General features: G+C 41.9%; 1 protein-coding gene across 1 annotated transcript in view; it reads right to left on the reverse strand.

Moving 5' to 3' along the window:
* Window positions 1–12861, reverse strand: part of LOC306712653 (testican-2) — a gene marked incomplete at its 5' end in the record, with an annotated part of 33575 nt that extends 20714 nt beyond the window's left edge. Inside the window, one exon of the mRNA XM_079182038.1 lies at window positions 12685–12861. Within this exon, the coding sequence (XP_079038164.1) occupies window positions 12685–12861 (177 nt within the window). The remainder of the gene's footprint in view (window positions 1–12684) is intronic.
* Between the last annotated feature and the right edge of the window lie 501 nt (window positions 12862–13362).

Genomic DNA, 13362 nt, shown 5'->3' on the forward strand with positions numbered 1-13362 from the left:
CGACTTATGTGTGTCCCACTTTTAGACAAAATGGTTTTGAAATTCGTTGAATTTAGTTTTTGCCCATGTAGCTTGCGAGATGTATGATATTCCATCATGTTAGCAAAGTCAACAATAATTATAATGTGATTTAAAAACGAGTCCTGGATTAATATGAACAGATACTCCATAATGAAGGATTGGTATGTAAAAAACTATTTTTGAGCCGTCTGTAATGTTTACATGTGTTTATCCACAGCTTAAGTCTTGGAGGTCAAGTGCAAATCACAGACGACGCCCCGCATGCTTGAAATCTCTTAAACGTGGAATGATGAGGGAGTATCCATCTCTGAAGAAAACAACACAAAAACAGAGACGCTTGTGGGCTCTGAGCGTTGGAGCTGAGAGCCGCCAGAGCACGACCTCACTTCAGCTTGGTGGAGAAACGCTCACCGAGGGAAAAGAATGTCACAGTGAGAATCTGCATCTCCTCTTCCTGCCGCAATGATCCATCACGTGCATGCACACCGCTCGCTCCGTCACTGCAGCTCATCTGTCCCTGCAATGTGACAGGATCTGTTCAGTCCGGGTTTCTGGAGGACGCCGACACACACAAACCTAATTCTAACCTCACACACCTCTTGCTGCTTTAGAGAAAGGGTTGGGAATGGAGGAAACATTTGAAATCAAACCGAGGTGGATGTCAAAGAATTCTTGAAACGACAGGATATTTCATACTTGTATCACAATACCTCCATACACACACACGTATATTATATATCAGATCAGAATAATCTCCTCTACAGCTGATATGATGATAAGCTCCTCTCTGATCACAGAACAGATCATATTTCCTAATCTAATTTAGAGTGATCACATTGTTTGTGGATTGATTCTTATCTATGACTCTGTATCCAAACAGCCTCTTCCAAAAAATAGGTTGTCCATGCCTTATAGGATTTCTGAGTTAGACGAGAAGATCAATACCACTTTCATGTCTGTACCATACAAAAGATATAGACATATAGCAGCAGGTTAGCTTAGCTTAGCACAAAAGCAGGAATCAGGGGGAAATGGCTTACATAAACTATATTGAAGCAATACAAACACATTTACATGATGGCTGCCACCAGCCAAACTGCATCTATAACTACAATTATGTAGTTATAGAGTGTTGGGTCTTTAAATCCCCAGATTGCTTTAGTTCAGAAGCTTTGCTAAACAGACGAAGTCCCTCTCCCTCAGGGCAATAACTGCATGCTTCATCCTTCACAACATCCCATATTGATATTCTAAGGACAATATTTGCAGTGAAGACATCACTTGAGCAGCAGGATATGAGTCAGAGATTAAATGATGATCTGGACATTTAGCATTCGCACCAGTTGTCATTTATCTGGCGTCATGCAGTCATTTGCTCCGGCAGCGACTGGATGAACACAGGTTGATGGATGGACTGGTGATCCGGGTCATGTCAGTAATGAACGGAGACCTGCGACAGGCTCAGCTGATTGCTCCGCTCTGGTCCTGGGCCGTGTCATCCTATCAGATCACTGAGGGGTGTCTGCCTCTCTGACAGGACAGGACATTGTCAGCTCATCATTGCCCCCCGGCCAGCCATTTGCCCAGTGATGTGCTTTGCCTGATTAATGTAGCCGAATTAGCTACGTCTCCCTGCCTACCATAAATCGCTGCTAAAGGGCACACAGGCGGAGGCTGTCGTGAATCTACATTCCGCCCTCCGTGTCTCTGTAGTTACCAGGGAGCAGCGGGAGTGCATTTCGCCTTTGCCATGTCATTATGGCGCCCCGATTCAGCTTGCCTGAGATGCGGAGGTAATGTCTCACTCTGTTTGTACCCCGTCGTCTTTGAAAAACGGCGGAGAAATGGGAGAGACACTAATGGCGCAGACCCACCACAGATTGAACCACTTAGAAATGCATTAGAGTGTTTCTAAAATGATGCTGTGTCTTTCGGCCTGAACCCACTGGCTTTAGAGTGGCAAAACATTTTCACTTGAGCGTGAGGCAGAACTCACGCAGAAACAGCTGGTGGAACATATTTTGACATCTCCTTTGATTCCACATACCAACTCGAGCTTCCTGCATCTGTAGCTCCTCGGTTTACTCTTATTGAACCGTGACAGGTCGGAGATTTTCTACACCATGTTGACTCTGACAGACACTGACATGATCAGTGATCGTATTACAGACTGTTCAAGGTGATTACATGCTGCGTATGTGACAAAATAAGAAACCCACGCGGTTTACCGACACCCAAAATAAGAAACCCACAGAGAAAAATGGGGGTGTCTCGATTGCAGCAAAACACTGGAGCATTACGGGATTAAGTCGCAGCCCAGCAACACAGAGCTGGATCAAATTGATCATCTGAGCGGGCGTGCTCGGGGGGCCTGCAGGCAAAGGACACATATTGTTTCACAAGGTAAGACGCCTGCCTGCAATGCAGTACAGTACGGAGCACATTCTGCAGCCACCTCTGCACACTGAAGGGCACGTCTCTCTGCCGGAGCCACGAAGTAGCCAACTGTCAAGCGTGCATCCATCTGAAACATTTGCACTGCGCTGAAATGCGAAAATAATCAGGCTGACTGGGGAGTTTGGCTCTTGGCTAAGAAAACGCAGATGATCTAAATAACTGGCAATGACAACATAAGAGTCTCTTTGCAACATGAAACAAGAGTCTGAAAACATAAAAGAAGGCTTTTCTTCTGAGCTGCCGCCTTCGGCTAATAAGACCACATTTCAGGAAGTTGCATCACAGAAATGAACCTTTTCCATTCGCAGGAGCCCGTTAGCTCGCGGTCTCCAAATCGCTGATAAAGTGACACATCAAACAGTGGCCGGGGCTGGCTTTGCTGTAGCAGCCTCCGTAGTTGAATCGAGGCATTGCATGCTCCGAGAGATGCAGTAATTGGAGAGGAGAAGGACGGCGCGGATGCAGAAAAAAATGGATTCTGTTGAACCCCACTGCTGAGCCAAGCAGAACCCTGGAACGGCTGAGTCTCTGCAGCATCTTATCGCTCCCCCACCCCTCCATTTGCAAAAACAAAGAAGCAGAAAGAGAGGAGGCAAGCCTTCAGGTCGAGCTCCACAGAGATGCCCCAGGGAGTTCTCAGCTTATGCGGGGCCGTCTTTACTGTGCTGAGCCATGCTGTTTCTGCATACAATATTAGCAGGAAAAACCCATAATAAGACAAAAGAAAGAAAAATACCTGATTCCAGTGTGTTTTTTTCACTTTGTAGTAGCTAGACTCATGAGTATTGATCTGCAAACACAAAAAGTTAGCAGCGTACATAAATAAATGAATGACCTAAATCAATATTGAATGTAGTGGAGGCTAAGAAAATAAATTCCACTCCAATAGACTCTTAACAAACTGACTTTGTTTCCCTGGAGAGAGAGAGAAAAATCCTCGCAGGTTTTACTACTTAAAATACAAGCTAGCTTCATGAATTGGTTATTACAGAGTTGTAATTGATTTGGAATACGTCAGGTATTAAACAGATATTTTGAGAGCAGATTCAAGTCTAAATCTTGTTATGAATCTTAATTTAATCTGCGGTGAACTGTATAAACAGCAAGAAAGAAAAGTCTGAAATGACAGCGAATTCCCACTTTGTTTTACTAAATATTACTGTTATCGTATAAGCTTGTTTTAAGTATGTTATGTTATGGCTATAGTAAGACATTTTTTTATCTAATTTTGTATCTTCACTTGTCTTGAGAAAAACATCAACTGGCACAGATTGTACCCAAATGGCAAATTTGAAGATTCTGCCTACACGTCTCTAAAACCTCTCCTACTATATGCTTCATTTTTATTAGCGTCGGTCTTTGCACAGGTAATGTTCAGATGTTGTGATAAAGTTTGCAATAGTTGCATCATTCTGAAGGGATATTCACTCTAAAAGTGTGCAATTTTGTTTGGAATTGTTTTTTTTATCTTTTATGCTGTGTTCCATCTTCATTTACTCTGATCCAGTAACATAAATTTATATGCTGATGCTTACGCCTCTGCAGAAATCTCACAAGTGTTCCCTTTATAATGAAACCAAGATTATTATTCAGATAGGTAGACCTTGTAGCTGCTCTCTATCATTTGGAGTGCCACAGAAAGTAAATTAATCTGTAAATGTGAGTTGGTTTTTGCTCTTTCCTTGGTTTTTGTTGACATTGAGAAAAATACAAAATAACACCTGTCTTTTCCAAAAACTGGACTGAACTTTAACAGCCAAAAGCCTGTGTAAAGATTTTCTTTGTACTGAGCAGCTGTGTAATCATTTAAGCGTGCTGTAGTGCACTGTCAGCATGTGTGTTCAGCAAATCTCCAAAAATGATGATTACAATATCATTGGACCACCATCTATCTGCGCCTGCAATCATTATTGTATTTGCTGTTTCCAAAGTTTCCACAGCCACGCCTGCTGTTTAAATTAATTAGACTCCAATAACAAGTCCATTCACGCTGCAGAGCTCTTTTACAACTGTCAGACATGTGAGTTTAGAGACCAGCAGCATGGTTAAGAAAAGATAATGATGATAACCATCCCAGTTAAAATACCGCAGGGATCAGCATGAGACAGCTCACAGGGGTAGCTAAGTTAAATATGCTAGCTGGCTGATTACATTTAATTCCCCCCGTCTGCCATGGCAATGAGAACAAATTGGGTTGTTGTGGCTGCTGATAATACTAATCTCTTGCAGTGGCAGCGGGATATTACAGTCAAACAGGGAGCCACATTGAGATGGCACGTTATTGCTTTAGGAAGGACTACATCACCCATAAATGAGATTCTGTCGGGTTCTTTCAACTGAGAAAAAAGATAATAGCGCTTTAGCTCTGCACCCTCTGCAACCTATCCCAGTATATACGATTAGCTTGATTAAGGTCATCTCAATATGACTTTGTAGTGCGTATCCATTACTCTGCCAACTCGACAAATTAACAGTCTGCGTCTCTCTCTCTCTCACATACGCACACACACACACACACACACACAAACAACAAATGTATCCAACGCATGCCACACATACTAAATACAGCTTGAACGCAGACAGGATCACAGTCCCTTCCAAGCATGTCCTTGACACCTCCCTCTCGGTCTGTCAGTTAATAACGCGAGGAGGCTCCGGCTCTCCCTGCTCTTTCATATGCAGCTCTGGGACAGTCGAGCCGGAGACGAACGAGCGTATGTCCCGTCCAACGTTAACATCAAACGTACAGAAGACAGTAGAAGAGGCTGATTCTCCCCGGGCAAGAGCGTGTCCTCAAAGTTGTTGTCGCTGCCTGGCCTAATTGTACAGTACTTGCGCTGCTCTTTTAACAGTGAGTGATTTGTGGCCCAAAGCAAAGAATCTATCAATGCCAGGTTGAACCTGAGCACCTTGCATCATTACACCTATTGTTATGGCGGTGTTTGCTCAGGCCATGTCTTTAGTGCAGCTAGGTTGCCATAATATATCAAAAACATAAAAACACCCGAGGCAGATCTGAATATATATATTGAAGACGGCTCTTTTCTGCAGTCTAATTTTTTCCACCTGGTTCATAAATGCACAGCTACGTTTGCAGGTTTTTTTTTTCTTCAGGTTTAATCATTTCCACTCAAATAACATGGTGATTTCAGCTGCTGAAGCCTGTTCTAAAGTGTTTACTCAGAGAAGGGTAAGCTAAGGTGTCTGCCTTGTGTCTGTGAGCAATAACAATAAAGGTCATTGCTGGTAAACAGGGGTGTCATTGTCAAAGGGCAGATGAATTTCCAGATTACAATAAATACAGGTGGGTTTCTTACCGTGATCAATCAATCATCAATCTATCAAGATTCTTAAGTCTGTTATGAAGTATTATCTTCAAAACCTGTAAAATACATTTCTATGTTGAGCCTCAGTCAGGTTTAGTGCATCTAAATCTTATCAAGAATGATAGTAAATGTTTCTCCTAGCGCCACCATAAGGTTGAAATTTGTATTTTTGTGTCACGCATTTCACACTCATGTCCTCCAGAGGCTAAATTGTAATAATGTTGGTCATCCCTAAGCTGCACTTTGGGTTTAGTGCTAATATGCTCATGTTAACATGCTAACTAAGACGGTGAACATGGTAAACATTACACCTGCTAAACATCAGCATGTTAACATTGTCATTGTAAGCATGTTAGCATGCTTTTAGCATTTAGCTTAAAGCACTGCTGTCTATGTACACTATAGAGGTAAAGCATGGCTGTAGACTCTTGGTCTCGTTTTTTAGTTCTTTCACTTTTATGCAATAACAACCGTGTCATTGTCGAGATTTTTCATTTCTTGTGTGACATTTGCGTATTGATGGTGCCCAGGAAGCCTATAACCACACTGACAGGAGCAAAAGGCGATGCAGTAAACAATAGAAACCTAATGCTCTTATCAGTTTCCATTATCGACTCATCGTAAACGATGATATAGCTCTGTTTGCTTGCTAAAAAAGCTGGATCGTTGATTGATTATTGGATGCGCCATCATTACAGCCATGAATGAAGACAGACACAGCAGCAGAGGGGCGGCATTTATCGCCCTGCCTGCAGCAAGGCACAGAGGAGCTTCACCAGTGCAGACACAACTCTCAGGCAGACGCCACTATAAATAATGCATGAACAATAGAGCCAGAAGAGGAACCTTCGAACAGCTAATTATTCAGCCCGACATTTCAGCAACTCACAGAGAAGTTAACGGCTAAATATGATGGAATTCAGGCCGTCATTGCTACTGGAGTGCTAGGTGCAGCCAGGCGCCCCTATTAAACACATTCATCTACATGTACTGTCCTATCACAACAAGGTGATTCATCGTACTCGGCCACAGAAGAAACAAAAAGGGATTTCGTTGTACCTGGACAAGCTGTGGAACATGCTTATGAGAAAGCGTTCCTGCTGAGCTTCTCTCAGTGTTTCTTCTGCGTTTTTTTTGCAAAGCATAAACTGCTTTAAAATGAGTAGAGCTTTGCCACAGGAACAACAACGCAAAACAGCCTCTCTACTCAACTAGGAAGCCAACAGGATCTCTTTTCTTCTCTGTTTCCACTGACATTCACCTCCAGCAGAAGACATGCATGGTAATGACGAGGGGACAAGAAATCGTCTCTTTCCACCGCTTCTGCCATTTTGATCTCATTAGTGTGCAACGAGCAGATTTCCACAGATAGTGGACTTGATAGGGTGATCTTCAGAGGAAATACAGATAACTATTATCTCATTTAACTGTTATGGTTCCTACCGTCTTCATTTTCAACCCACACAATGCCATTCAATTTTAATTGGAAAGAGGCCTCATTATGATATTTTTTTTTTACAACAACATACCTTCTTCTTGCTCTATTTTTTTCTAATTTTTCATATTCGTAATTACACTGGCTGTTCGTGCTGAAGCACAAATCCTGTGGGAGGCTAATAAATGGCTGAGGTTGATGACAGGAGCACAAAACAGCTGGTAGCGTGTCTTTGAGCTGAGGAAAGGAGATCAGTGTCACAGAGGATACAACAGAATCATGTACAGCAGAAAAACAGAGTGAACCCTGCTCTTTCATTTTTCTAAGAGCTCTCACAGAGGAGCTGTGTTGATGTCGGATCTGTGACCGGGCCATCGCCGTCATCTCAGTCACAGCGGGGATAAGTGATGACTTTGATCCATAGCTGGATGAAGCATAAGGTTACATATTAGAGCTCAATTAGCTCTTTTAACCTGCTTGCTGTCCTTTATGCGTTTCCATGTATAAAGTGCTTGTGCTATATGCCACCGTGACTTAAGTGTGCTGAGATGATTACTCAATAAACAGAGAATAGAGTTAAGAATTCAAATAGTCCACTATAGCTTACTAAACATGAGGAGGTGCTGCTTTTTTTCTGTTACATCATTGTGAATTTGTAACTTGCAACCTCAAGGCGTCATCTTCATTTTCAGGAACTTTCGATCACTATTATTTTACACTATATAACTGAAACAAGAGTCTTCAGCCACGCTAGCCGCTCTGTGAGGCTGCACTAAGCACAGCAGTGCTTTGAGCTAAATGCTCAGGTCAGCATGCTAACTATTTGATGGATTGCCGTGAAACTTGGTAAAGACATTTGTGTCCCGTAAGAATTGTAATAACTTGACAATCCCTTAAAGCGCCATCATCAGTTGAACAAATGAATTGAATACTTTGGTTAATGACTGAATACAAGCAAAACCAAGGACACTCCCATCAGCCTCAGTCGTACTTGGTGTGACGTGTTGCATAGTGAATGTTCGCATGCTGAGATGCTAAACTAAGATGGAGAACATGGTTTAAATTATAACTGCTAAAAAGACCGATATGCATAAGTACAACCATACAGAGCTGCTAGCATGGCTGTCGACTTTTTTTTTACATTTTATAACAATCAAATGATTTATCTGTATTGAAAATAATCATCTGTTGCAGCCCACATGCTTATATATGTACAGTGAATAAAATGTTGGTTATTCTCTCTTTATTCTTGTATTCCTTCATGAATATTGATGATGTAGATTCAGGCACACGGGGCGGCTTTGGTAAAAATTTAAGGAACCACTCATTGTAATCTAATTGCAGTCATAAAATTAAATGGTGAGTAACAATAAGGCCAATGATAATGCACTCTGTGCTGATCTTAACAACCAGAGGAGCTGAGGAGCCATATACCTGAGAAAGATGAAGCAATTTTCCCTCATTAAAAATGAAGCAGGCAGTAGAGCAGGTGCAAACCTTAACCAGTCCTCTGTGGACGGCTTTAAGTCTGCACAGCTCCTTAATGAGTCCGCTCTTTGCATTGCACAGAGAGATGGGTGAAGTTGGCCGTGAATGAACAGCACAGTATTGTTCACACGAGTCCCCGCTGTGCAGATGCGCCCGAACGCACCGGAATGTAAAGTGGAAACTTGTGTTGGGACAAAAAAAATAAATACATCAAGCAGTCAAAGAAGCGTTTTAACTGATGAGCTGATTCAGGAAGACGCCATCGGCTAATTACAGCCGAGCTTAATTTGTGGACATTTGTAACTGAGAAGGTGAATTCTGTGCAAACATGAGCGCGGAGGGGATGCTACACCGGGAGATCTGATGTGTTGACATTTGCAGTGAGCCATGATTACAGCTTCTACATTGACGCCTGTCATAATGGAGCGTGTATACCAGCCTGTAACCTGCTGTGGATTATCGCGACACCTCCCGCCTCTGCAGCTGTTTGTTTTATTTTTCTTCCTTTCAATGTTTCCTCATTATGCCTCCCCTAGATAATCATATATGTACAGTGATCCAATTAAAACACCAGTCAGCTTAATCCAACTGCCACCACTACTTGCATAATGCCCACATGGTGATGTCTTTTAGATGCCCTTTCAATATGCTTGTTGTTTTCACACCACCTGTTTGCCAAGACAGCTAGTAAACAAATAAAAACCCCTTCTCACTGCCTGGTGCAGCACAGCATATACACCCCCCCACTGTGACTTTTTCATCTTTAATTGTATCACAAGTTTACATCACTGCACATTAATTAAACTTAAATTAAACTGATGAACAGATTAGTTTTTTTACTTTGACATTTAAGAGACTTTCTCTAATGACCAATTAATCCTCCGGGATTCAAAGTTGTAAAACAAGAAAAAGTCAGAGGGGTGAATACCTTGTATAGACACCAGTGGTGAAATTATAAGTTGGTTATTCGATTAGTCAATTCATTATTCGGTTTGACAATCAAGAATTTAAGAAATGCATAAAGAAATCATTTACATTTAAAAGACACTTTTGTCCAAAGCAACGTACAAATAAGGTATGACCCAAGCTACAGATCCAGGAGATGCCATTGAAAATGGATTCATCGTCAATTTTCAAGCAACAAATCAAACATTTGCTGGTTCTTGTTTCTAAAATGAGAGGATGTGTTTCTATTCTCTTTATCCTTGTATTATCTGACATTTCATAAACTAAATAATCAATTTCGTAAAAAAGTCCTGACAGACACGGTATACACAGTATACACAGTATCCTTGCAGAGTATGTATTATAATCCTGTCATGTATTTTATGAGCCCAGTTTAGCTGTGGGTCCCTGTAATTACCACCACCATTCACCCTATCATTAGCAGCACTTGTGTCACCAAGCGGCACCATTAAATACCTTTTTGAGAGGATTGTGAATTATATGAGGTGAAGATTTCCTCCAACATTTTTCATGTGTCAAATCCAGAATCCTGACGCAACTAAATTCAAAGCAGCCAACCTCTAGAGATTTCAAAGAAATCCTCTCAGGACAGTGTTGGTGTATGCCCCAAATATTCCGCCATCAGCCCCACAGAAAGGCCCCATCCCTCCCAGTTCTTCCCCTGACGCACCGATCCAATCAAACAGGTGAGGCAAACCACTCCAAAGACTAGCCAAGATAGTGTGCAAATGTGCATGACAACAAAAATATGCAATCAAACAACAAATTCACCCACAAGCTTTTTGAGCTCTCTGGGATTCCCGGGGCAGAGGGGCAGATCCCTGCATGCTACAGAGCTCGGTCAAAGGTAATGCAGCTACTGCCTGGCCGACTTTGATAAGACTATCTGTCTGAAGTGATATTTCTCAGCAATGAGATCAAACGGTCCGCCTGGTTGTCACGGTAGAGGCTTGGATCTGAGGATGGTGAACCAACTCCTCCTCTGACATCTTTCACATCCCACATCCTCACTCCCGTCAAGTGTTCTGTCTTTGGGTACCAGGGCGGTGTCACACAAACCTTATGAACCCCTCACCGAGCTCACAGCCTCCCCATCTCACACATATCCCCTGCTGCTTGAGAGAGGCATGGGGCGAGGCTTGACGATATAAAATCTGGTGCATCATTTAAATCAGTGAGGGTCAACTAAATACTTGAATCAGCTACAGCACAACACAATATGTATTCCTCGATTATGACCAGATGAAGATAATAAACTCGATCATCGATACCGACCTAAATAAATGGATCACGTTAGAACCAGTTTCTGTGTCAAACATCATATACAATTCTGGGAAAAAGTGAGAACTTGTATCAGATCTGTAATCTGTATCAGCAGATGTCCCATGGTGAATCAGCGAGTTGAACCAAAATATGTAATATATATATATATATATATATATATGCTACAACACTACACAAGCTTATATGACATGCATCATCATTCCACCCATTCTTCAACGGTTAAAACAAGATCATCATAACCCACCAACATTAAATGGAAGACGATCATCAGCATTAACAGTTTATTGGAGTACTGTTCTGAGGTAGCTGTTCCTCTGATATCTGTTTATCAGATCATTGTGGGTAATGGTGCTAATTCATCCTTGCTTTAGGTATTTCAATTGGTGGATTAACCAAAAACAAACACTCCCACCTGGTTATTTGATCCACTAATAGTATCTCAATTGCATTTCTTTTCAAATTTACTGTCACAATATTGCTATCAAGATGTGCCGTGATAGAAGATTTTAATCAACATCACCCACCCCTAAAATGAGCTGACTGGTTGGTTAAACTTTCATAAAATGTCATTGTTTGTTGTTTCCCTCAAACAATTGAATTACTTAACTAGAGACCATCTTGCCATGGGATCCCACCAGGCATGACCACACACACCTGTAAAGTTTCGTGATTGCATATTGCACGGTTGTGACACTATTGCGTTGAAAAAAATCTTTCCATAGACATATAAACACCTGGCAAAGTACTCAAAACCGGTTCTCTGCCATGTTGACACACACACACACACACACACACACACACACACACACACACACGGACTCACAAGGTGAAAACAATACCAGTCACACGCTGCCTTAGCTGCAAAAGATTATTTTCATTTGATTATAATCTTGATTAATGGATTTAATCTATGAAATGTCAAAAAAATGCTTTTCATGATTTGTGTTTTGGGTAAATTTAGGCCAGTGGGAGTCTGTAATATGATAAATGAATAGTCTTGGGTGAAGAGAGTAAACAAAGCTGTCTTTTTACAGCCCAGAATGAAGTCTGGGCAACAAACATATTCACGTGAGAATAAAATGTTTGTTCCTTTATTCTTGATATTTGTGATTGAAGGAATAAACACCCGATATCTTGCTGCTGTGAGCCCCACATTTTGTGTGCGATATTGCTGATGAATTGGTATTGATCAGTAAATATACAGACACTGTTCTGAATATCAGTTACCCAGAAGGAGCTTGGAAAGACTTGGGCCAATGTGATAGATCTCCTCTGAGTTGCATTGGATTCACTCTCACATAAGAAGCTCAAAAGATAAAAGTGTAAATTCTACCATAAAAACACATTATGAAATATAGCCAGCTTGCCAGCCAATTGATAAAGTATCATGAGTAAATGAGGCACCTTGCCAAAATGAAAGGAAGATTCATTTATCAATCATTCCATAGGGCACGCGCTTATTCTCTCCCACAATATTGGAGCATGCTATCCTGTGCGATATCTCCATCTTTCGAAGTATTTCTCCAACACAAACTGCTAATATTGCGCGCGTGTGCACTTCAGAGAGCGGCATGTCAGCTGTGCGCAAAATCACCTGAGCAAACAACCCGCGTTGTCACCTCCACGGACAGCATCTCAAGCAGCACGAGACGAGACACGACACAAAAAAAAACACGCTTGCGTAATTACACTAAATACACAACTCACGTCTCTGAAGCGATTCCAGTGCTTCATCTTACGCCCGTACTGGGAGATGGTTGACAGCCATTGCTCATCTTCCATGAAATTCCCGGCTTTTCCTGCCTCTTTCCCACTTTTCACGTCCACCTGGAGCGAGAAGCCCACCAACAGGCACAGGCACGCGACGGTTCTTAAAACGACCATGTTGCTCAGGCAGTTTGGTCTGGGCTGTATCTCCTATACTGCTGCTGCTGCTGCTGCTGCTGCTGCTGTCCTCTTGCGAAGGATCCTCATACACGACTGCTGCTGCTGCTGCTTCCACAGACTGAATAGAAATGAGAAAGCGAAAGAGGAGGAGAGAGAGGAGAGAGGAGAGGAGAGAGAGGAGACGAGAGGAGAGGAGAGGAGAGAAAGAGTTAACGATTAGATCCCGCGCTAATCATTTATTTCTGCTTATTTGGTTTCATTACTTCACTGACTTTTGTTGTTGTTGTTTTTCTGTTTGTAAGCAGCCCTACCAAGGCAAATTGGGTTCAATTTAGCTTAAAATGTGCGTGACATTGTTCTTAATTTCTCCATTTCTCCACAGAAAGATTGTGTTAGAGTGACTCAGATCAGCAGTGTCTGATTAGCATCTTACTAGGAAATCTTATATATACAGGAAGTACCAGGAACAAACCGTTATCGTGGTTCTGTAGTCTAAAC

The sequence above is a fragment of the Pholis gunnellus genome (assembly GCF_910591455.1).
Source record: "Pholis gunnellus genome assembly, chromosome: 21".
Lineage (NCBI taxonomy): Eukaryota > Metazoa > Chordata > Actinopteri > Perciformes > Pholidae > Pholis > Pholis gunnellus.